This window comes from Sitophilus oryzae, unplaced genomic scaffold (genome assembly GCF_002938485.1).
Source record: "Sitophilus oryzae breed Bouriz unplaced genomic scaffold, Soryzae_2.0 scaffold_1414_pilon_pilon, whole genome shotgun sequence".
NCBI lineage: Eukaryota > Metazoa > Arthropoda > Insecta > Coleoptera > Curculionidae > Sitophilus > Sitophilus oryzae.
In genome coordinates, this window is record NW_022146076.1 from 148,104 (window position 1) to 175,443 (window position 27,340).

General features: G+C 34.0%; 1 protein-coding gene across 1 annotated transcript; it reads left to right on the top strand.

Moving 5' to 3' along the window:
- The first annotated feature begins 293 nt into the window (after positions 1-293).
- On the top strand, positions 294-21,667 carry LOC115876154 (rab-like protein 6). The gene is made up of 10 exons (XM_030891837.1): positions 294-678; positions 739-1,107; positions 1,167-1,266; positions 2,592-2,754; positions 3,182-3,362; positions 4,604-4,892; positions 8,836-8,995; positions 16,457-16,604; positions 16,768-16,982; positions 21,408-21,667. Exons 1-10 carry the CDS (start codon positions 543-545, stop codon positions 21,585-21,587), a joined length of 1,941 nt encoding a protein of 646 aa, XP_030747697.1. The 5' UTR covers positions 294-542; the 3' UTR covers positions 21,588-21,667.
- The last annotated feature ends 5,673 nt before the right edge of the window (positions 21,668-27,340 follow it).

Below are 27,340 nucleotides of genomic sequence, written 5' to 3' on the forward strand. Positions count from 1 at the left end.
AGATTAGGCCCTACTAGGAATGTGCTTTAGAAAAATTCGAAGCTTTAACATTTTCTGAAATTAAAGTCAAATTGTACGATGATATAGAATTACAGTTAGATTTATTTCCCTTTCCTTGTTAAAATAAATTAAAAGAGTGATATCCAGTTTATCTAATTTATTATGAATATTAATAGGTTGCTATTTTATTTTAAATATCAACTTTTCGATGCCTTATCGATATTTTTATCGATATTTTTTTTGCACGCTCTCTCTAGTATTTAAAGTATAGAAAACTGTCAGTAACAGCTGATTGTCAAGAAACTGCTAGGAATTTTTCTGTATGATTAAGATTAATTCCTATTTCCTAGCATTAAAAATGCTGTATCAACAAATAATTCAGTTATCGGACACGATAAGCTTTGTTTATATTTAAAGCGGTGTTAAGATAATAACTTGAATGAGTTCGTTGCAGAATAAATGCCAATTTGATTGAAAAATCAATATATTGATACTTTCCTTCAGGAGGCATATGGTGAAAAGTTTAGTGAATGTGAATAAAAATGTTTTCGGCAATTAAAAGATTAACCAGTAAAGGAGACGGTCCTTCAAGTAACAATGTCGGTTCTAAAAGTCCAAATGTTCAAGCAATGTCTTCATCATTGCAAAGAAAATTTGCAAAAGGGATTCAATATAACAGTAATTAAATTTGAACTAAAATGTGTTGCAAATAGTTTTAATATTTCCTCTTTTTTCCAGTGAAAATTGTGATCAAAGGAGACAGGAATGTAGGAAAAACTTGTCTATTTTATAGACTTCAAGGGAAGAAATTTGTGGAGGAATATATACCTACCGATGAAATTCAAGTTGCTTCAATCCAGTGGAATTATAAAGCAACAGATGATATTGTTAAAGTAGAAGTGTGGGATGTTGTGGATAGAGGAAAGAAGAAAAAGCATTTTGATGGATTAAAATTAGAAAATTCACAGCTTGAAATGCCGGAGGAGGCAGCTTTAGATGCGGAGTTCTTGGATGTTTACAAAGGAACGAATGGTGTGATAATAATGTTGGACTTAACGAAAAGTTGGACATTTGATTATGTTCAAAGGGAACTACCAAAGATTCCAAGTATTTTTATTTTATATGTTTAATTTGAAAGAAATAGGAACTTATATTTTTGTTTTTAGGTCACATTCCTGTTATCATACTATCAAATCATTGCGATATGTCTCATCATAGAACTGTTACAGCTGATCATATAAATTTTTATATAGAGTCGATTGCTGGGTAAGTATTCCTTTTTTTTATGTATACAGGGTGACCCATCAGTGTTCTGAAAAAACTCCATGTTTTCTATGTGAGATTTTTACTGTTACACCGTTTTTTTTTATAAATATTCAGAAAATAATGCCCTCATAGACATATACAATTTTTATTGTAGTTTTATAAATTTAACTAATTAACTATACAGATTGTTAACTGGACGGTTACTTATTAGGGAACATAATGGCAACACTGCCTTCCAAATGTGTACAATTCCAAATGAGTAGGTACTAAGCTAAGCTGCTGACTCTTCCCGTCCGTCGCGTCGTCTCTCGACGAGCGGGCCGAGGTTACCATATTTTAACCATAAAGCTCTTGCCGCGAGAAATAAACAAATTAACAACCTGTATATTTTTCCTTAATTGATTAAAAAGTCCCATTCCAAGAATGTCATCATGTTGACTGGAAATGACTATGAAGTGTTTTGTATCTTCTTCATAAAATAACTGTACTTAATTCAAATTCAAATTCAAAAGAACTTTATTGTTAAAAAATATATAAATTTTTGTAAACAAAGCATATTCCTAAATCTAAACCTAAAATACTTATTGCCAGCAAATTTAAACATCAAAAAACAGTTCCATCAAAAGCAAACAAATGCCTGTAAAATATCAAAACAAAAAACAAAAAATTTGTGTAAATACAAGATTGAACAAAATACAACCATTTAAACAAACAAACAGAATTCAGGAAAATAGGTTTAAACAGCTAAGTAAAATTATTACTTAAGTAGGAATATGTATATAAAAAGGTCATATAACTCTTAGTAATATTATGATAACTGTTAGTAAAAAACAAAATATCTCATATACTAGGTGTTTCTCAAAAGTGGCTCACTCCTATAACTTTTTTATTTTATCAGATAATAAAAAAATATAAAACGAGATTTGGTATGTTAGTATATGATATAAATTAGGATTGATTGACGTATTCAACTGTTTTTGGTACCACTTCCTGTTTCACCGGAAATTACTACAACTTTTGATTTTTAAATGGCACACTCGGTATATTTTTACTTTATTCGATAGAAAATGACACTCTGAATAGAATGACATATCATATCTCTCATAACTCAAGAATTAATTTGTATAAACCACTCAAAATGAATAATTTGCTTTGTTTTAAGGAGTTCTTTAAAAAGTTTCAAATCATTTTTTCTGTAAAATAAAATTGGGAAAACTTATTCATCATTTTTAAAATTTACATGGGATTTTCTATGTCTGATGTATATGGTGTACATACTGATGTATATGAGGAAAATAGTTTTACCTAAAATTTATTATTTACAGTACCAGATCAGCCCAAGTTAGACATACAGAATCGTCAATGCGCAATGGGTTTGGCCTAAAATTTCTGCATAAATTCTTCAACTTACCTTTTTTGCAATTACAAAAAGAATCTTATTTAAGGCAGATTGAAAGAAACACGCAAGAAACAAATGCAACGATTCAGGTTAGTTACTTTTACGAACATCTTCCGCAAGATTGAAAAAAAAACGGCGTCAAAGACGGCTGGGGAATGACAATCGATGATAATTTTGGCGGGGTTAATCTTGAGACGTTATTAACTAAAAATTGACATGTAAATTCAAAAAATACCACTAATTATAGAAAGATTAAAAAGTACAGAACGTTTTCAGACCGACAAATCTATTTCCAAAAACTATTGGTATTTAAAAATCATTTTTACTCAATATAAAAATAAATTACAATCTTGGTAGTAAGCGCTATTAAAAAATAAAGAAGAGTACGGGCCAAGTAAATTACGTTTCGGGCTTGACCTCGCCAAAATTATCATCGATTCTCCATCCGTCTTTGACGCCGTTTTTTTTCTCGATCGTATGGTATTATAATAATATTTATATTTTATATATTTTTAGGAGCTGGATATGTTTGCTGATTCAGATGAGGCGAATTATGCAAAGTTTCTGGATAATTTAGTGAAAAAGAGGAGGGAAATAGCCGACTCAAACGCCAACATTCCTCCGTCGCCAGTTGTTGAAAAGACGGGTGTGATTGACATGAAAAGATCTCAGAGTTGCTCCATTGTCCTAGGTGCAGGTATGTAATTACGTATATGTGATAAATATTCCTTATTAATAAAAAATAAATAACGATGTACTTAAACAGCCGTTAAACGGTAGCCTACTAAAATGCCGTTAATAGATATTGTGACGTCGTTCATGTCGGCGGAAAGTAATGCCTAGCTATAAGCATTTTGCAAGAGCACCTGTGGCTCCATTGCTGAGGCTATCACTTCGTAAGCGAATGGTCCGTGGTTCAAATCTCACGCCGACCAAGACTTTCTTATATATTTTTTTGCTTATAGCGTGATCTTATTGCATTGGTTTCACTCTTTTTGTTTGGATTGGTTTAGTTATTTGGCGGGTTGGTTAGCGTGGTTATTTGGAGGGTGTTAATTCATTGGTTAGTTGGTTATTTGGTGGGGTTGGTTGGTTTTTACTAATTTATATTTGTTTATAATATATTTTTTACAAGTGTCGAGGTTAGTTGCGTTGGTTAAGTTGGTTATTTGGTGGGGTGGATAGCGTTGGTTAGTCCTTATAAAATTCCTATATTTCATAAAGCCGTCAAGTGCGTCTCATCAACGACGTCATACCTATTAACGGCATTTTAGTAAACTACCGTTTAACGGCAGTTTAAGTTCAGCCAATAAATAAAATGTGTTCTCTTGGTTTCATTATCTGATGGTGTTTTTTTTATAAAAACTTAGTAGTCATCCAAGTAATTTGGAAGCCAGCCTACTTACTTTGATGTTAAAAAGCCTTTCAACTAAAAACTTTCAACTTGATTTTGATTAACAGTCAATATTGTTACGTTTTTCGTCGGTTCCGTGTTGATAGAAAGTCTAATTTATTTAAACACAATTTATTTTGCACAAGGTAGCAAAACAATAACGATAAAACTACTTAAAGAACTATTTACAACTTATTTATCTAACTATCTATCTAAAAGGAATTTATTTTGAATTTAGCGCGGCAACTGTACGCGTCTACCGATCTGTTTGTTTCTGTTCATTCTTTGCACAGGTCTCGAGTTATATACCTACAACTAAACCGTTCTCGAATAGTCCATTACATCATTAGGTGTATAGAGAAGATTTTCAGAATGTTCTCGTATGTATGCCGCCATTCCAGTGGAACTCGATTGTTCTCGAACGTTCGATGTGTATAATAAAGGCATTTATTTGTTTATTTAGATTTATACATTTCTTCAGCTTATATCGCATTTTACTTATTTCTATGATGTCTATCCCCTTCGCTCACTGACTAAACTTTCAGGCAAACCTATTCCCTACGGCAACGTACCTCAGACCTCCGCCAAACCTTCGTCAACCTCTCAAGTGGCCAAAAGCATCAGCATGAACGCGTTCGGACTGACCGCCAAGTCTCCGTTAGAAGGAGACGTTGCCGATGGGTTGCTAGATGTCAAAAGACAGGAGGGTAACGCCATCGCGTCCGTGGAGGAGTTCTGTCCGGACGGAGGACATTTGGGAGGGTTTTTGGACGACGTGCAGTTTAGTAGCAATCAGGGGCCGTCCAGGATTGTGGAGAATGAGGAATCAGATTCGTAAGTCATTGTAATGGTAGTTTTTTGTCTGCGTACCTATGATTAGGGTGATTTTTGAATAAAAATTAAAGGGCAAATTTTGACGTGACAGACTAGAGCAGGGATGGCGAACCTTTTTAAGACCTGTGTGAAATTTTGTTCATATTTTTTTATTACTAGCTCATTAGGCGCTAATGCCCATTTGCACCAGAGTTAAGTTTTAAAAAAATAACTCAGTATTTTTAAAACTAATTATCTTTAAAATTCAATAATTGTCCTATCTGGCAAAATGAGCGTGGTTTGCCGATTTTTTTAACAAACAAAATGCGAGTAAAATTATACACTTTATTCGATATTTTGTAAACACTTTTACTTTATTTCAAGTACTACAAACTAGAGGTGGGCAAAGATTGAACGAGTATTAAAAATGAATCGTGAGATTCGATTCACCGCTTAGAAGACGGTTCGTTTAATTGAATAGTGGCCAGCACGGATCCATAAAATGTGAGCGAACGAGTCATATAAAAGAGTCGTAAGAATTGAATCGGATCATAATACGACTCGTTTGTTCAAAGAATCGTGAGAATTAATTCATTGCTTACAATACGGTTCGTTCGATTGAATAGTGGCTAGCACGGATCCATAAAATGTGAATAATGAGCCGTAAAAAAGAGTTGTAAGAATTGAAACGGATCACAATGCGACTCGTTCGTTTTTACAGCCTGTTGGTTCAAAGAGTCGTGAGAATTGACTCATTGCTTACAATACGGTTCGCTTAATTGAATCATGGCCAGTACGGATCCATAAAATGTGAGCGAGAGTCGTAAGAATTGAATCGGATCACAATGCAACTTGTTTGTTCAAAGAATTGTGAGAATCAATTCATTTATTACAATACGGTTCGTTCGATAGAATCGTGGCCAGCACGGATCCATAACATTTGGACGATGAGCCGTAAAAAAGAGTTGTAAGAATTTAATCGGATCACAATGCGACTCGTTCGTTTCTACGGCGCCGGCGCGGCGGTGATATAGGCATAGGCACCAATATTTAGACTTGAACAGAAACCCTAAACAAATATCATGGGCATAAAATGCAAACGATAAGAAAATTTGCAAGAGAAAAACTCATTTATACTGTGCTTAGTATGGGAGGATCTGTAATGCATTTAATTTTCACGTTAATATTTTTGTTAAAATAATATTTACTGATTATAAACCATTAAATGTCTGACTAAAAGACGAAATCGTGTTTTTATGCGACCAAATATGATGGTTATAAAATGAAGATTGCTGTCATTTTATATATAAAGTTATATGGGGAATATCATCAATGTTTATTTCCACGACAACTGGATGCCGTCTGTTTTGATCATGCGGTATTATATACTATTTATTATATGATTATTAAATTGAAATTAAAATATGATCTAAAATTATTAAATTGATATTAGGAAGTTTTTAATAAATAGTATACTAAGGGCTGGCAAAGGTTAGTATGGGGTCGAGATTTCCGTATGTAAGAAGAGTACAATGCGTTTATAATGTACTGAACAAAGAGGGGACAGTAAACACGTTGCCAAACGTATGAAATAAACCGAGAAACTGTGCACATCGCTAAGAGACGTGGAAGGGGATATAGCAGATTTGTCGCAGTTGACCAGTCGACCCAATCAATACCTCTGTCAGTACTTAAAGTTCTATGGAAAGGTGTACGTCATGCGTTCAGCTTCACGATTTAATTACGTCCCGTGATACTTAATTTGTTCATTTATTAACGAATCGTTGTAATTTTCCCTATAGCTTGAATTTTTTTAAGTGCAAGCTAGAAACACTTGCATTTTTGGTAAAAATAAGTGGAATTAAGTGGGCGTTCGATAGTGGTCGCGCTATTAGAACTCTGAATTCAAAAGTGGATATCTCGAAATCTATTAGAACGATTTCTGCTGTATTTTCTGTGTATACAGTATGTGAAAATCTTTATTAATAAAAAAATTACACGATTGCTGAAAATTGCTATGCTCTAAAAGTAAATGGATGGATTTTTTACAATTTTAAAATAGAAAAAACAACCTTATCGAATTTTTCTTATGTAAACATATTGTAAAATATCCTTGAAAATAAAAAAAAGTTTCAATATCTAAAGTGGTTCTTGAGTTATGGCCTGTTATGTGTTAAAAAGTTGAGTTTTTAAATTATCGCGATTACTGACGTTTTCTCGTTATAAAAAAAATGACGCCCTAACGATATCCTTATAATTCCATTTCAGATGCTCAGAAACATGTCTAATAATTTTATCTAGTTATCTCTTGAAAAAAAGTATTTTAAAAATAAGCGGTTTACGATCGTGATTTTACTTTACTTGATAGGGAAAGGCGTATCGGCAACGCCGCAACAGCACACCGTCGCGCGTCGCGTCGGTCGGTCGCATTTCTCTCACTCATTCCGACTTAATAAGATCCCTATGCGATTTACTTCCACACATGTAAATGCCGACCCAAAAGTAACAGTTGCCAGCACGGTATATATTTATCCGTTGCGTATCTGCGGGACAAAATTTTACAACCTACATCGACAATGCTTTGAAATAAACTAAATCAAGCGATCAAGCGAATCGCTCGTCGCTTGCTACTTGCCATTCATCACCGAAAGAATATGTGCCCTGCGCACGCTTACTAGACTAGACTTGACTCTTGGCGTTAACGAGTACTTACAACAAGCGACGGGCGAAAAACCGTATTTTTAAATACGAGTGATATTTCGCTCGGGGGATCACTCGGTTATTGCAATCGCTTGAAACTCGAGCACTCGATTATTGAAATTAATCGGTTTTTCCCATCACTAATATTTTATGTGGCTTTATTACATGTGTTTCCAATGTGATGGCGCTAGCCGTTTCCTGAAATATTTCGATGCGGAATTAAAACATTTAGAGGAAATGTTTCGAAACATTTTCTACAATATGTGTCTAAAGGTGTTCCCCAATTTTAATTTATTATTTTATAAAATTGACATGGTATGACAAAATTGACATGACAAAAAGAGAGAAACTCGTGTTTTGAAAATGAATCGACGATAAACCTTAAATATGTTTCCAAAATGTTTCGATTTAGCGCTATCTGTGTAGAAATAGAAATTTTGAACTAGTCAACTGTCAACAACACCAATCAAAACTTCTTGTTTTTAAAACATTTTTATTTACTTATTATAACACAATTAAAACATAAAAACATGTATTCCATTGTGAAAAAAAAATAGGAAAAAAATAGTTTGCTGGTAACATTTTTCATCGGTTTCCTGTTGGTTATGGATAGTGGCTGTTATTACATTTATTCCTAAAACAAATCATCTCTTTACTGCGTATAATAAATTATTATAAAATCGCATAAGAAAAATATATCTATATTTGTACTTACCATATATCTTCCCTTCTGCTGTTTGGTAAAATGTTTTGAAACAAAAAGCGATTTATGTTACGAAACATATGTATGTATCAAAAATGTGTCGAATTAATTCCAGAACTTTTGTGTCTTGACACAAACACCATCATTGTTTCGAAACTGTTTAGCAATGTATCTCAGTAGAGATTTTGTTTTGATTTTGTGACAAAAAATTATACTTTTGTTTACTTTATTTCAAGTACTACAAACGCATTTGTCGTCATTTGCGTAACTTTCGGACTGTTATGATCAATGAAGGTTATAGACAGCATTTAAGTTGCTTTTGTGTCAATGCAGTGCTTGAAAAATACAAATAGAATATAAATTATCCACACAATCAAAAAATGGTTACCTGGTAATCGTGGCTCAGTTCAAAACCATGCGTAGGTCAATGTCTGACCAACTGGTCATAGGCTCGTCATCACTGGACTAGAGAGAAATTGAGGTTTTGTTATTGGTAAAGAACAGACAAGATTCAGATAAAAGTATCTACAAGTTACTTAATTTATTTTACAATTCCTACAGCGATACGGATACTGGTAATCCTCTAGTGTCAGAACTACAGGAAGATTTTGAACCGGATGAAGTATCGCTGTCCAAGCCTTCCAGGATCGTTAGGAGACCCGAGACTGTTTATTCAGCTCCGGCCAGGGTTGTCAAATCGGAAGGGAGTAGCGATCACGAGGTAAAATTATAAATATAGTACCTAATGTAAAACTTTTTTAAAGTTTTTGAAAATCAAACTTTTATGTCAATTATTAGTAAATGACGTCTAGAGATTGACCCCACCAAAATTACCATCGTTTGCCATTCTCCAGCCGTTTTTGACGCAGCTTTTTTATCATGCGTTTCTGTTAGGCTGTTTTGCGTATTTGTTGGACTTTTCTGAGTTTATACCGGGTGCGTCTCAAAAGTGGCTCATTTGACACCTATAACTTTTTTATTTTTTCAGATAAAAAAAAACGAAATTTGGCATATTAGTATATAATATAAATTAGGATTGATTGGACGTATTCAACTGTTTTTGGTACCACTTCCTGTTTCACCGGAAATTACTACAACTTTTGATTTTTAAATGGCACCCTCGGTATTTTTTTTACTTTATTCGATAAAAAATGATACTCTAAATAGAATGGATATATCATATGTCAACTTTTCTCGCTTAACACAAAATTGGATGTTTAATTTTAATCTAGAGAAAAATAGATTTGATCATCTAATGTTTTTCGTATCTTTTCCTGACTGTTTAAAAGATGACCAAATCGTATTTTAATAATATCTCAATCTTTTCAAATGGAACGAGATTGGGTCATTAGCATCTTTGAAAAAAGTATTTTTTTATGAATAATTTGGTACCGCACACTTTTGGTATTTTGAATCAGATGGGCTCTTTCACTATATTTTGGAATTAGCATAATTGAATAAAGCAATTAATTCTAGAATTTTCTGCTATCTCACTTTCGAAAAATTTGAAGTCGTTCTTAAGAAAATAAATAAAAACAAAAAGCCCAGAATAAAAATCCGCACTTTATTTTTAATACGTCACACCTGGCATGTTGAAAAGCGGCAACACGGCCGCGGCCGGGCGTTAGTTACTTTTTATAAAAAGGTCTCCTTTCTCAGAAAACAGGTAGTGTTATTCAAACTTGAGGTAGCATATATAGGGTGTTCAAAATCATCGGAAAAAGAAATAACCAGAAATAATTATAATAACCTAAATATTCAATTGCAAACACTTACCTACCATAGTTTAGAATTTACTGAACGTTTGATAAATATATACTATTATGGACAGTATAGGAAGTTACTTGTCTTAGTAAAAGCCGTGGTAAATGCTCTTGGAATTATAAACTACACTGATTTGGGTCAAAAAATATGGAATATTTTTTCTATGTTTTGCAGCATTGCACAAATGGGAATAAATTTAAACTATACTATAAATAAAAAATATAATATGTGTTTCAAGATTTTATATAGAAAAAAAAACTAAATACCTTTTTGGGGGTTCGTAAATAAAACTTACACTTAGCTTAGTTTTCTTTACTTTTTCTCTTTACATAGGGCATTGTCTTTGTGGTAAAGACGTCATTCCTTTTTTTTTGCATAGTTCTTCAATAAAATATTGGATATTCTGAACAAGATAGGTTTAATAATAAATTCTGACGTATGTGGGGGGCATTTGTGACCTAAATAAAGACTTACATCCAGGTCATTTATATTTTCAAATGTCAATGTTGTCAATATCTTTCTGTGATCTTTTTGATGTAAAAAGCTTGATTCTTCTTCCAATATTTTACTTATAGTGAGGTAAGTGTAAGCAGTAGCCATAACTACATCCTCACTAGGGTAACAGAGGCTTTGGCCTTTGGCCTTCTTGACGCATATTTAATGCACTTCTTACCCGAGAACTACTAGTAGGATTGAAATTATCTCTTTTAATAGCTGTCAACCATTTTTTACGAACCTCGTCATTTTTGGGGAATATAAAAGCAGAAACCTTGGGACCTCCTCTATAATTCCCGTGACAATTTGGAACAGATCATGTAAAGGGCATGCTACAATAAAATGTTAATATGTAACCATTATAAAGTACTATGCAGACTGGCGGCGAAGGCTTTTTACTCATTTAGGTGTAATATCTTGATAAATAATTAATAATAGAGGAGTACGACAAGCACGAAAGTTTGAAGTTTCCTATGCGGAATGTCTGGTTTGGATTTTTATTACACTGTTATCACAATTTTCTGATCACACCATGCACTGAACTCTAAGAATTAAACAAACATGTTCCAGAAGCACAACAAACTAGAGATAATTAATTATTTCTGGTATGCAATCGGAACGAGAAACCACTACCGGCTTTTCAGGTTAAAGGTAAACAATTTAATAATGCGCTGCCTTCGCCGCCATATTTGCCTTGCCCATATCATGTTGATTAGCCTTGAGTTGAGGTGGTGCTGGTCAAATCAAATCGCAATGTTGCCAGTTGTTGGCTGGCGCACGAGACGTTGGCTTGTTCTGCAATGTGATTGGGCGTATTTTTCATACGTCATCAATTGGCACCTTAAAATTATTTCAAATTAAAGCAATTTTGAGGGCCTATAAAAAAATTATTCAATGTCATGGAACTATTTTTTTTTGGATAAATATACTGAAAATAGTCTTCTATTTCAGATTTTGGCATTGAATTGGGTATTTTATTTTTTGTGAAAGAGCCCATTGTCGTTATGAACCGCATGTTACAATTGATAAATAAACCATATGCAAAAATGTCAAAAGTTGACATATGATACCATTCTATTCATAGTATTATTTTCTATCGAATAAAGTAAAAAACACCGAGGGTGGCATTTAAACATCAAAAATTGTAGTCATTTCCTGTGTAACAGGAAGTGACCGAAAACAATTGAATACGTCAATCAATCCTAATTTATGTCAAATACGAACATACCAAATCTCATTTTTTTATCTGACAAAATAAAAAAAGTTATAGGGGTATATTTTCTAACAATCTTTAAGCAATAACATTTATTGACTCAACATAGAAATAAAACCGGCAAGTTATTAAAAATATTAGAACATACATACATACTGCCATTACTCGCTGACGAGTATTTGACACGCATCAGAAGATGGTCACCCAAGGCGTTTTATTTCACGAGCTTTTCTGTGACTGAAAAGCCCGATACTTGATGATTACCTCAGGGACCGGCAATGCTGGTACGGGTACGGCGAACCCGAGGTGCCCTAGCTAGGCTCTCTCCCACTCCCAGGGGGATCCTTTCCAAGCTTCCTTAATTTCCCATCTTTATCCAACCCTTTACTCTGAGCAAAGGGTATCCCTGACCTACCCTTTTCCTCAAAGGTCGTTTCATGCTGTGGCTGCGCTGGTACTAACTGGTACTGAGTACTAAGTACCGCCTTCCACGGAAAAAGTTGATGTGAGCTTGCTCTGCCGAGGCGTAAGCTGCAGTATGGAACAGTGAGCAGCCGCTTCGGACCCTGACCAGGAAGTACGCACTGAATGTGAGGATCGGACCTCACATCGCTCCGGGCGAGTCCCCGTCCGTCTGGATTCCGGGAGGGGGAAAACTAAGACTGGGCTTCAGGGAACTGGGGTAGGAACTTACTCCGAGGGTATACCCGTTCCCAGTAATTTCGGCCCGCCCCTTTGCGTACGATGCGCTGTTAACTTCAAAGCATGGATAATATTGATAATGGAAACATGGTAAAGAGTCAATCGCCGAGTGTAAAATCGGGCGTTAGTGGTTTGTCAGAAGGGCATGGTAACCTACCATCGACACAGTTGGAGACTGAACTTGAAATCGCGACCAACGTGGACCCCTTTGTAAGAAGAGACTCAATAAGTAGAACTCCACCTAGATCTCGAACAAACTCTCTGCCGGATTATCGAAGCATAGTGGTGCCTGGCAATGTACAGAGCGAACAAGAACAGCCTAGTAAACGTAAACGTATGGATGAAGCTTCTGAATTTGCTAGAATAACGGGAACTAAAGCATTCGATGGGAGGGAAACGATTGAGAGAATATATAAGCAGATTAAGGCACTAGACAAAGTGATCCGAGACTCATACAACCCAAAAAGGGAAGTAAAAGAGGCAGTAACTAAGCTTGCTTTTCAAGCTGAAATACTCCATTCAAAGAAATTTGAGGAATGGCTGTCGTCTGGTCATACTGGCAACATGGAGGAGAGGCTAAAGAAATCTCAGGAGGAAAATAAAGCGCCGGGAGCAAATAAAGCTCACGCAAGAAACCAGAGAACAGGGTAGTATAAACGATACGACCCAATGTGTAGCATGCAGAGAAGCCTGTAAAAAAGTCGAGACGAGAAGGTTACTTCGTCGAAACGAGACCTATGAAGCCTTCCAGGAGGTACATGAAGAAATCTGGACTGATGATATTTTCCCCAAGGTACCAACTCAACAGGAGAATATATGGGAAGCACCAGCTGAATTTGATTTGATCCTACCTTGTTATAAAGATATCGTGGGCGTTGACAACCATATTAGAGCCGCAGTAAATAAATTCGGCGGGGTAGAGGTTCTCAAAAAACAGTGTAGAAGTACTGGGGATATTGCCACCATGAGACATGCGCTGGAGTTTCGTGATGGCAAGGGAAATTGCACGTCCATAAAGAGGACAATATACTATCCTATAATAAGTGAGAATGGGTCAGATCAAGCCTCTTCAGATGAAGGGATATTCAATTCACTGAAACAAGTCAAGGAGAGTGCATTGAAATCCGGGAGAGTAAAGATGGCAATTCCTCTTCTGGAGGGGGTAACTGGTACCATACTTCACAGGATGGCCGGCTTTATTTTCGCAGACTCTGGACTGGAAATTGTAAGTTATGCCTCTACTTTTAAAAGAGATACCAGGACGCGGAAACAGGACCTGACCCAGATAAATGTAAACCCCACTACGCCTAGAAGACCAAAAGAGGACGCTTTGTTACTTAAAATGGAAGGCTGTAGCTATGCGGACCTGCTCAAGACAGTCAAGCAGACGATAAATCCACGAGAAATTGGAGTGGAAATTAAAGACATTCAGCGAACTAAGAAGGGAGATCTCATGATTAAGGTTAGCAACGGGTCTGATAAGGCTGATATCCTCAAGACCGAGATAAAGGGTAGACTACCCGGAATAACAGCTTCAACGCTTAGCTCTAAGAAAATACTCCATATCAAAGGTATGGATGAGCTGACAACGGCGGAGGAGATCAGGGAGGATATAGTGAAGGCAACAGGCTGCACTCTGGATAAAGTAGAAGTGAGAGCTCTACGTCCAACGTTCAGGAACAAACAGAACGCCACCATCATTGCTAACGACCTAGAAGCAAATAGGCTGATTGAGATGAAAGTCCTGAAAATCGGATGGGTAGACTGCCGTATCGTCGAACGCCAGAGAGATGAAAGGTGCTACAAGTGCTGGGAGCCGGGACACGTCAGGACGGAATGTAAAGGCCCCGATCGAGAACACCTATGCATGAGATGTGGAGAAGAAGGCCACAAAGCGGGATCCTGCAGTAACCCATCTTTCTGTCTGCAGTGTAAGCAACAGGGCCATCAAACTGGTAGCCGGGCTTGTAAGGGCACTATACAAAGTCAACAATAATGAAATTACTGCAGATCAACACCAACAGAAGCCCTAGAGCACATGATATTAAGAACAATCTAAATCTTGACACCAGCCATACCGTCTTTAATCAGAAATGTCCAATATACTGCAGATTGGTGGAGTTGGAGAAGTCGAAAGTTTTGTATGAAGAAGAATAGACTAAATGATTGTAAATAGCATAAACAATAATTTAAATATCGGTCATGTTAATGCCCGTTCCATTATACATAAGATGAATAGTGTTAAGTACTGTATTATATTAAATAAGTTTGATGTATTTGCCGTTACGGAAACGTGGCTTTCCAGTGCTATTGACAATGAAGTTCTTGGGATTGACGGGTATACTATAGTAAGATGCGACCGCCAGCAGGGTAGGGGCGGGGGAGTTCTCATTTACATCAGCAACGCTATAAGGTATTCTATGTTGGATAACATTGATAGTAACTTTTCTGAACAGTTGTGGATAGAATTTAAAATTAATAACATAAAAAATATTTTAGGAGTTCTTTACAGGCCTCCAAACTATACTAACTTTAATGCCTTTATTGATGAATTTGAACTAAATATCTCAAGAAATTTATTATTATGTGATAATCTTATGTGCTTGGGCGACTTTAACATAGATATGCTGAGATTGGATTGTTTATATACACAACGCTTTCTTGCTGTATTACAAGTATATAATATCACTCAAATTCTCGATGAGCCAACACGGCGTTACAATAACTGCGCCTCTCTTTTGGATCTTATTCTTTGCTCTGATGATCGGCTGCTCTTGGACAGTAGTGTCGATCCCTCCTGTCAAATAGCTGACCACTTTCTTATTAAATGTCGTATGCGGTTGCGAATACTAAAACCACCGCCTCTCATAGTCACTTATCGGGATTTTAGACTTTTTGATCGTGGCCGTTTTACTAAGAAATTTAATCAAAAATAATTAATGAATGAAATTAAAACTCAGAGATGATAAAGTTAAAAATACAAAATATTCTTCTTATTAGTCTAATCTAAATTATCTAAAATTAGCATACAATTCAAATATCTCTTAGAATTATCGTTGCCAGAAAATTAATATAATAAAAAAAGTATTAACTGAACAATTAAATTTAAATTAGAATTTAATAAAAACAACAATTGCAAAATCATCACTTACGCGATGACATCTAAATTTTACTGGTACTAGAGAGTCTTCAATCATTAATAGGTAAAGAAAATCTAAAACAACAATTGAAAATTTTTATACCTGAAAGGATTAGAATTTCCTAACTTAAGAATTCGATATCATTTGAGAAAATCTTTAGATAGAGAACTTACTAAAATAATTAAAGAGACCACTGGATAATATAAGATCTACACGGAGTAAATTCGACCGTCTAATTTAAAAGTCAGTACCGAACTGATCCAAAAAAGTATTTTCCTAACCCTCGAAATCTTTAAAATGGGCGGGTAAAAAGAATAGGGAATTCTCTATCAATTTATAGGATTGAATATGCATTGTATATTATATGTTTTTTTTTTTGTAAATGTATAGGTTAAGATAGGAAGCAATGCTTCAACTTCGCCTTTTGTAATACTTATGGATTACAATAAAGACTATTTATTATTATTATTATTATTATTATGATATCTGTCTACCGCACTCCGGACATTCAAAGATCTTAGAACGCCATTGATAGACCGGAATATAATTCAGCCACATTGAAGTTCTTTCACGGTCGCCCTAATTTTGTTGATATTCTCCTTCCTTGGTCTTTTTATTCAATATGTCGAACTATAGAATTCTGACAGTTGTTAGCTATTGTTATTTCCTATATTTTTTTGGACGATTATTTGTTGGAATATTCTTGGCTGAGTGTCGAAATATTCCCTTCTGTATTTCGACAAACTTTACATGCTCTTAGCATTCGATTTTTGTCTCTTTTACTACTCTTTCTTGCTATATTAATAACTGTTGTACGTATGAATGTTTGACAATTGTATGGAAATATACATAGACTAAATTTTGACAGGTTGAGAAAACTATTCCTGAGGATTACGACATGAAGCAGACGAACGACGAATTCGATTCAACAATCAACTCGGAAATATCGGAACTTACTTCTGATGTATACGATGCCTGGATAGGCACAGACACTAAATGGCGCAGATCTCCCGAAGGTAAGGTAATTTATGTATGAATAATCATATATTACTCTCTATAAAGAAAATAGAGAGTAATATATGAATGAATAAGAAAAACTGAATTCTATTTTTCGTCGGCTTGGAGGTGAATTATATCGATAAATATATATATTGTTCTTTTTCATGATTTGTATTTCAGGTGGCGAGGATAACTCAATGGTTAGCCAAACGTTCGATTACAGCAACAACAGCGCTATCTACGATGACAGTACATCGGTAACTTCGTCGAACGTGCACATGGAGCTGTTAACGTCGAAAAAGACACCCAGTTCCAGCAACATCAGTGTTCAAAGCGAGAGCGAAGACACTCAAACTTCGAGTTCAGTGAAGAAGGAGAAGAAACACAAAGAAAAGGTAAACAATAGCCAAAATGTTAATTAGAATGGACTCTAAATAATATCCTTGTCTCTTTAATGCATTACAAAAAAAGCAGAACTGTTTTTTTGTGTTAAACAACAATATAAAAATATAGAGCGCAGCGCTCTATACGGCAGAAATCAGAAATTTTTGAAATCGGAATGTTTCGGGTACTAAACATTAAGAGAAAAAGAGCGAACTGGGCGTTGCTTTTTGTTTTGACAATTTCAAATGTTACTAATATTGCCGCAATAGTTTTTTATGGTGCTAGTGTGTTATATTACATATAAGTCACGCTGGGAAATGTTTAAATGTTAAGAAAAAACTGTCAAGAAATATGTTATAACACGCGAGTGCCATACAAAATTTTATCCAACAGCAGAACTGTTTCATGTCCAATCTCTAAAGAATAATCAATTTAAAAGGATCTACCAGTTCTACTTTCATTGTTGCGAATTAATAAATTATCAGAGTGCGTTTATATTACTTGCATAAATTATTATTATTTTTATTATTTGCATTTTTATTTTTTTTTTATTTTTTTGTAAATAATAAATAGCACTGGCATTAATGGTGGGTTCATACAGCCAAATAAAATAAAATAAGAATAAAATAAAATAAGAAATAAGGAATTCTTATTTGTGTGCGTTCATACAGTCAAATAAAATAAAATAAGAAATATATATTTGCTCATGCGCAGTACGATGAGGCTGGATAAAAGTTAACTTTTACGATTGTTTACAGTAATTTTACTATTTATAGTATATTTATTTATTCGTTGCCTACTATATTATACATTTTACTTATGTGAAATTATAAAATAAATTAAATCCAAACTGAAAATATTTGTAGGTTAGAATTAAGCGTGCGCAAAGCCGTTTTCACATAAAATAAAACAAGAAGTTAAAAGATAAAGACTTCTTATTTTATTTGTTATTTTATTTGGCTGTATGAACGCATGTACGGTATCCCATATAACCAAGTTTCTTATTTTATTTTATTTTATTCTTATTTTATTTTATTTGGCTGTATGAACCCACCATAAGACGTCATTTAGATAAATCGCGATTTTTTAACGATAAAATAGTGAATTATCAACCAGCAAGTAAGATTTTAAAGAAAAATGATTCAGGAAGATCTTCCGCAAGAAATTATTAACCAGGCAGAGGCGGCTACATCACAAATACTGCCAGAAAAGTCTCGTGGCGTATATAATAGGGAATTCAAGGCGTTTGAAGATTCGATGAAAGAAAAACATGTCAAATGTATAAACGAAACTAGCTTGCTTGCTTACTTCTTTGAACTACAGAAGAAATTTGTTCCATCATCGTTATGGACTAAATATTAAATTATTATTATTTTTAGTATTAATTGCATTTAATGTTAATGTTAATTTAAATAAATAATTGAATTAGTAATTTATGAATGAAGCTTAATAATTTCTATAAAATGGTGTGGCTTTTATAACTTGAAAAACTCACGCGTGTTATTATTTATTTTATATGCATGTATACAGATAAGTAATGTTTGTATAAGTAGTGGCTGTTGGATAAAAATATTAACGCGTAAAGAAGGGCATTGTTGGGTGCAATAACATTCAATAACTCAACTTTCCCGAATATTCAACTCTCCCGAATCAACATTTTATAGCTTCACAGCTTCTCAAACCGATTTGGTCAAAAGCAAAAATGGATTCAAGCAATTCAACGAAACAAGTGAGTAAACAAAGTGCCTATTACACAATCAAAAAATTAAATAGAAAAAAAAAATTTAATGAACTAGTGCTTAAATTTTTTATGAATATCTTCTAACATTATAATTATACAGGGTGCTACAAATTCGAGGTACGAGCATTGGTATCTCGCTAACCGTAATAGATACAAACATGGTTAAATTGAGGCAAAGTTGCGCTTTAGGATGTGCACCAAGATTTCAAAATTTTTTTAAGCATCAAAGTTTTTTTAAGAACTTCAAGGATTGCTGAGATTTTTGGAAAAAAACGGATTTTTTTTAAAATTATTTTTATTTTTTCCTGACGTTACTTTTTAGGATATCAAAAAACTAACTGCACATTCTCATTGTCACTTTATTAGGGCTATCTGATAGTGTTTTTAGATTTTCAAATTAGCTGATAATTTGTGAGATACAGTGGCCAACTTAATTTTTTTAAATACGGACTTGCATTTTTTATTTCAGATTTTGAAAGCACTCGGTCTCCTGAGTATAACGATATGCCACACTTAATATTTTTTTTTGTTTCGGACATTTGAACATAATTTATTTAAAATAATATCAAGTCCGACCCTGTTTTTTTTAAGATTTAATCTACTCATCGTTACAATATTGATAAGCTTTCAAACTTAACAATGACGTGGGGTAAAACATTGAATACGGAAAATCAAATGCAATAACTAAAGGGGCATTACTTGGCGTCATTTGTAATAGTGAAATCAATACAGTTCAACATTTACAATAAAGAGTACAAAATCCATTCGGAACTATAACAAGAAGTTATGTTCAAAGAGCTATAAATAAGATTGAACAAAAAATAAATTTGTGCATTAGGAAGGGTGGTAACCCTTTCGAACATGTGGAGCATTAGAAACTAGTTTATAGAAGTTGATTTATTTATAAGAACTACGATTAATATTATGAATATTATTAGATCGTACACTGAGATTCCAAATTCACAATAAAAAAAGTTAAAAATAAGATCTTTAAATTGCTGACCTGGATATTATTTACTTCAATCTTTGAATTGGCTCGATTTTCCTTATTCAATGTTAATTAGGGCTGATCAATATTGTTGCGATGAATTAAAAGATCAAATTTAAAGATTAAATAATTTAAAACACCAGAGTTGTACTTGAAATTATTTTAAATAATAATTAACTAGTTTTTTTGTTGTTAAGGTACCCAAATCAAAAAAAAAGTATCAACTGTGGCATATCATTATACTCAGGAGGCCGAGTTCTTTTAAAACCTGAAATAAAAAATGCAGGTCCGTATTTAAAAAAATTAAGTTGGCCTCTGTATCTCACAAATTATCAGCTAATTTGAAAATCTAAAAGTACTGACAGATAGCCCTAATAAAGTGGCTATCAGAATGTGTAATTAGTTTTTTGATTTTCCAAAAAGTAACGACAGGAAAAAATAAAATTTTCCAAAAAATCCGTTTTTTTCCAAAAAACTCAGCAATCCTTGAAATTTTTAAAACTTTTTTGATGGCATCTTGGTCAACCTACCAAAACGGCAACTTTGCTCCAATTTAACCATGTTCCTTACGGTTACCGAGATACCAATGCTCGTACCTCGAATTCGTAGCACCCTGTATATGTACCTTTAAAAAAATTCGTTATAGCCGAAATAGCTCAAATTATGTCCCCACTAGCAAAATCGGTGCGTAAAACTATGCTCCCTACCGTATAGTTTTACTCATCTAAAAAGTTGTGTTAATATTCAATAATAATAAATCCTTCAATAATAAATTATACAAGTTAGACCTGCTGAATATATCAAAATATTTACTTTATTTTTTTTAGAATTATCACAAATTAATTACTCTTCCTAACAATTTTAGAATAATCATTATATAAACTTTTTTCATATACACGCTATTTAAACCCGTGTATATGTGATTGTTTACGATATTCTCCAACGGTGGCAGCACCGGCGGAGAATGCACCAAGCCTATAATACTTACCAACTTGAGAAAAACATGGAAAAACAGGTAATATGTTTACTTTTTTACTTTGACAAAAAGCAAACATACATAGAATACAAGTCATGCAACGGAAAATGGAAAGGTCCATGTTGAGACTTAGGGATAAAATACCCAATCATACCATACGAAATCGAACAGGAGTAAGGGATGCGGTGATATCTGTCTTACATTTTAAATGGAATTTGGCAGGACATGTGGCTAGGCTAACAGATGGGCGGTGGACAAAGGGACTTGTGGAATGGAGACTAAAACACGAGGCCTATAGAAGCAGAGGACGACCTCCTAGTCGATGGACAGATGATATTAAGAGAGTGATTGAAAACTGGATTCAAGTGGCGCAAAATAGAAAGAAATGGCTAGAGATGAGGGAGGCTTTTGTTCAGCAGTGGGCGGAAAGTTAAAAAGCTAATGATGATGATGATTTGTTTGTACCGATTGTTTACGATATTCTCCGATGGTGGCAGCACCGGCGCAGAATGTACCAAGCCTATAGTGTAATAAAATATATTTTTTAGCCGTTTTGTAGAGGACAAGACTGATAATGGCAAGGACAGATTAATCTTAGTAGTAAAAAGGAGAAGTTAACTTAAAATACTTTACTCTTACACTACTAAGATGTTTTTTTAATAATCCGAATTAGTAAATACATAATTTTTGAATTGATAAAATGTTCTGACATTACTTTTTTTTTGTTGCAGACTGAGAAAAAGGAAAAACACAAGAAGAAAAAATCGAAAGACAAAGACAAGGATAAAGAAAAATCAGAAAAGAAACACAGGCGAAAATCCAGAGGAGATCCCTCCCATAGAGACGAATTGGAAGAATTTCTCAATGGGAGTAACAGTCCTCCTATTGACACTGCCTACGAAGCGATATAGCGGACTGTAAAGAATCTCAGGTGGAATTTAACGCTTTTAGAAATATTTTGTCCCCATTAAATTGGGCTACATTAACTTTGCTTCTTAATATTTATTTTTTTAGAATTTAAATAGATCTTATATTATTTTTTTATAATTTATTTGTAATATTTAATTTTTTATGCGGGCTCTTGAAACATTCTTCTTTAATGCATTTAAAAGCTTTTCAGATATTATATTTCATAATTGAAGGGTACATGGGAAAACATCATTGTTGCATAAAAGTTGATTCTGAGAAAAATGCAAATCAAAAAAATCGAAAGTATAGGTAATTCTTATCGGTGATATTAACCAAACCTTGATTCGTAGTGGGACTTTTATATATAGATAGATTAGCCAACGACCAAATAACACAAAATTGCTTCTCACCGACGTTTCTGAGGCTATTTACTCCACTTCAAGCCTCTGTCAGAAGAGCAAAAAGGTGGATTGTTAGTAATAACAGCCAAAATAAAAATTATTACAATAGATCGATCCGTTCTGTAGCTACGGGGTATCCATAAGTGTGCGAACACAGTGCAAGCAGGATTGCCGCTTACCGGTAGTCGGCGAGGATCTGGGTACCTATTCTTGACATCGTTCGCAACTTTGCGTATAACAGGGTGTCCCAGAAATAAGTGCAAGTATTTTAAGGGGTGGTAGATCTCGATAAAAGAAACATATTTTCTCTTTATCGTTTTTCAAATAAGTCCAAAATAACGGAGTTATTTTACTTTGCAAATTTCAAAAAAAAGTATTTTTTGCTAAAATTTTGAGTACCACTGGATCTTTTCTGAATTTTCTTTCTTGTAAATTTAATCTACTACCTATGTTGCCATATTAACAAGAAAGTATTTTTTTTAAATAAAAACTAAAAAAAATTCCAAAAAATTCCGATTTAAAAAAAAATTCGCGAAAAAAACCTCATAGGCGTGTTTCTGGGGTTGAACTATACTAGCAGTTAAGTTAAAATACTTGCACTTATTTCTGGGACACCCTGTAAATGAGTACATAGTAGCGCCACGCCGCCTCGCGCTTATAACCTTGAAAAATTAAAGCGTGTTATCAAATCGGCTAGTTCACAGTGAAAGCAGGTAGGCGCCGTCAACCAGCGTTCATCGGCGTTCTCGCTTTTACCGGAACGAACATTTATTTATTTCTGCTTTTGCACGCGCCGACGGCGCACAGAGGGTATTGAGAACTAAAAGTTGGCCAAAATTATGTTTTATGATTTTTTTTGCTTTTTTGCTAGTAATATTAATTATTAGAGGAGAGGGTGCTAATATGAAACCCTATTTTGTTTTTCCTACACAATATTTTTCCTCTACTCTGAAACCCTTTCCACCGATCAAATAGGGCCATTCTGTGCAAAATCAAGCAATTGGATGAGGATGCTAGAACAAGAAAGTACTTTGTATATTATAGACGATATTTGAGCGAGGATGGGTGTTATAGGGTAAAGACTATTTCCTTTAAGAATCTATTTAAATCAATGTTTTTTTGGCAGTGACAAATATTGGCAAGATTTTTGTACATATTCCAAAGCTGGAGACTTTAAGCATTGAACGGATACTAATTTCCATGCGGAATATTGCCGAATAGTCTTACACCTTATAAAAATGCCTCTGATTTTTTAAATATAAAACATTATAAAGAAATAGAATAGAAGGAAACGTTTCAAAATAAAAATATGCATAAAACAGGACTTGCCAGCTAGCTCTGTATCCATCATGACAGTTATTATAAACAATTTGCAAAATAAGCACTACAAACAATTCCACAATTTTATAATCTTAGAAATATTCAGAATACACTCAAGATAATTCATACTTACAACTGAAATATATTATTTATTTGATAGTCAACTTACGACTTAAAAAAAGCTAATAAACGTGCTTACATTTAGTATTTATAGATTTGTTTTCAGTTAAGATAAAAAATGAAAATAAAAAAATATCACTTTTGTCCAGGTTTATAGACCAAATACCCCTATGTGTAGCGCCGGCGCGGCGTTTGAATATGGTTAGGTTAGTTAATCAGGTAAATTTCCTCTTAATTAACTACTTCCGAACCCTGCTCTCATCTCCGAAAAAGCCATATAACAATACACGTGATGCATATACGCAAAGTTACGCATCACGTGTATTGTTATATGGCTTTTTCGGAGATGCGAGATGTGAGCGATATTTGAAGATGCGAGTGGTCAAGAATAGGTACCCTGAGACGGCGCTGGTTGCCGGTAAGCAGAAACCTGCCTTCACTATGTTCGTACCCTAAGGGAGGAAACTAAATTTTTTCTTAGAGGAAAATTTATAGGCCTGCCATAAATATTTTTGATAACGTTACTTATACAAAAATATCAAAAATACCAAGTTAGTTTTATTTTTTCAACGTTTTTCCACGTAAATGAGACATAATCTTTATAAAAATGAAAAAATTAAGAAGAAAAACAATAAAAAAATAAATAAAATCCACTATTTTACCGATTACGACTACAATGTTCTCCAAGCACTCCAATATTGTGTCTATTTCCTTTCTTAGAATCTTACAGATCCAGTACCTATTTTTAGGTATTACTAGAGACTAAGATGGTAGTAAATAGAGACTGAAATGTAGCTAAGAAATTTATATTTGAGTTTCTTTGGTCCTTGACTACTTTAGCTACAAGTTAAAAGCCTAGAAATATAAAAAATAAGCCTAAACAAGGGCAAGCTATCCTTCTTCTGAAGCCTCTGCGTCGATGGGCGGGTGGTTGATGAAGTTATCACCTCTATCATCAGGAAGGTTATCAGGGGTTAGATTTTGGTAAAACATATTTGCCTCTGAGTTATATAAGTGCAAGCTATTCTTGTTCTTCTGAAGCGTCAATGGGCGGGTCGTCATTACAGTTATCACCATCAGGAATGTCATCAGAGGTTAGATTTTGGTAAAACTTCTTTGCCCTTGAGTTTTCCAGGAATTTGGTAAGATGAAGTATGTCTCTGTATCTTGTAGCGTTTAAAGGCAGTTTTTTTTCTTGGACCTTTTTGGTGGTTGTTTTGCAACTGGAAAAGAATAGTAGGTTTCAAAGTATGATTGTTTGTGGTAAATTATTCGCTTATTTTCAACGGAAATTTTACGAACTACAATGCAATGACGGTTTTTTTGTGTGCCAAATAAATAAGGAAGAATTTTATAAAGAAGAAACCTCTAATCGCATGCAAGGGGCGGTCTCAGTGTCATCCTATCCTTGATGACGAGGTGGGTTGATCTTTAGATGCGGACACCCTGTCATAAATATTTTTTTTTTCATTTAACACGAATAATAGTTATATAATTCTAACTTAACATTATTTTATTGTTTATTATGCACTCATTTTCTGGTATACGCTGACAGTAGCTATGAGAAGTCAACTTGTGATCTTTAATTATTCATATTATAATTAGTTACAATTTAGGTTTATTTATATTAAAAATGTTTTGTATTTTATCCCAGTCATATATTATATTATTAAGTTTTTTATTTTTCTATTTCTTTCAATTTCCTTGATCTTCATTAGAATTAACAAGAGTAAAATTCTAAAGAATACTATGATTAAAATTTACTTTTTTCAGAATATGAAAATGCCAAAAAAAACATTAGCAAGAGCTATAAAATCTGCAGCTAAGAAATATTTCATTATAAAGATATATCTTAATCCTGTTAAGATATATAGAATATTTGTCTTTATACAGTGGTGCTAAAAATTTAGACAAACACCAAAAAAAAAAAAAATTTATTTTAACGTCTCCTAAAGTTTGATTATTTGGAAAATTTTCATCAAACTGCAAAATAATAGTCAAAATCTTGATGAGTCGATTACTTAGGGGACTTTAAAGACTTGAGTAACCTAACTTTTTCCTTATGTTTCTATTTTTTTGGCCACGCTTTATATATTATTTAAAGACAGGACTATGTGTATAACAAATAAAGCTTTTATAAATGTATCTCGACAGTGGCATACTAAACAATTAGCCACGACAGCGTATTAAAAGTAAATTAATGTTAATTTAGAAACCTTTATAATTAATATTATTAAACAAATTATATATTGAAAATTTTCTAGATTCTAGGTATGTCATTTTATCTATTTGACTATTGTGAAACTATAACTGTACTGTATTCTATTAAGATCTTTTCGTTAATAGACTGTGAACTAATTTAGGGTATTGTTATGATAAATTAATGTTTATTGTTATTGGAAATTTGTTTATATCTATAATAAATAATATTTTATCATTAGTTTTAATTCATTTTAACCAGGTATTCTAGGGCTGGAGCAGACTTTGTGTTGGCAGGCGCCATTTTTTGGGAGGAAACGGATGTGTGTCCAACGATAATTTTAGCGAGTTTTAATAGTTTGTTTGGTTTGGCTTGGTTGTAGTTCCATTGTATAAACTATATTTCAATGGTGAATTGTTCAGCTTTCAAGTGCAAAAGCCGCAACGATAAGAAAGAGCCAGGAGTTACGTTTCATAGGTTATTTATTATTTATTTATTAGTGTCAAAAGCGTTGCGTATATAAAAATATACATATACAAAAATACAAATAAAAAATGCGAATTGTATAAAGACAAACGGAAGAAAATGCAAAGATAAAATTGAATACAGCTACAAACATAAAATTGCAAAAAAATTAAAAGACATGAACATTGTACAAACACTAAATAGTATCAGACAAAAACTTAGCAATGTCGACGGCATTTCCTGTGGCCTGCAACAAGTCGTCAAAGAAACAAAATACAAGATGCTAAAAATTAAGGCCTAAAAACCCCTACATATATGCTTATTCTCTGCATTAAGTTCATCAGACTAAAGGGAACAGCCGGAACAACCATTCGACGACCGGTTTCGGAGATTTATCTCCATCGTCAGGCCGACTTTGATGTAACCCTCAATCTGACAAACGAAAAGCAGAGAATAGCATTTGAGTACAAAACGTATTACTATGGCGAGTGCTAGCCGCTCTCGCCATCCCTAGGCCTTAATTTAGGTCTTAATTTTTCTCCTTAATTTTTTAGGCCTTAATTTTTCGCTTCTTGTATTTTGTTTATTTATATAAACCCTACCAAGCCTTCAGCTCCATCTACGGTAACGTAAAGGTACGGTAAGATGAAGCAAGTATGTAAGTCGTCAAACGTACAAGAAACTGGACACTGAGGGCAGTTATATATAGATGTCTGTTGGTTTGTCCGATACTATATTCGCATAATGTTGATGGATCTCTAAGAAAATTCTGTTTGGCCATGTTATCTTTTGTTCTGCCAATCCCACTTAGTCTGTTGAGGGACTTCCATGTTTCCCATTGCAGGACTGCATCTGGCGGAAGGCATTCAGAAGGTGGGATCCATGATGCGATATCTGCATTTCTCAGTGTCTACAAATTTTGTCGCGCCATCGATGGAGATGCACCGTCATCGATAGTACTTTTTAGAAAGCTTTTTCTAGATTTCAATCTATATTTAGTGGAGGTTGATGTCCATGCAATGGATGAGCAGCGTTTACTTCCCTCTTATGTCTCTCTGTGTTTGCGGCAGCTTCCCTTATATCTAGAGGGGCTATCCCTGCCAAACTGTAGAGTTTGTAGGTAGGCGTATATTATTAGACTTGTCTCGTTCAAAGCAATATCCACATGACTTGCAGTCCACTCCACCCTCCGTGTTTTCTTATTGATTTTCTGAGATTCTATGTACTTGATATGTGCTATACGTCGATA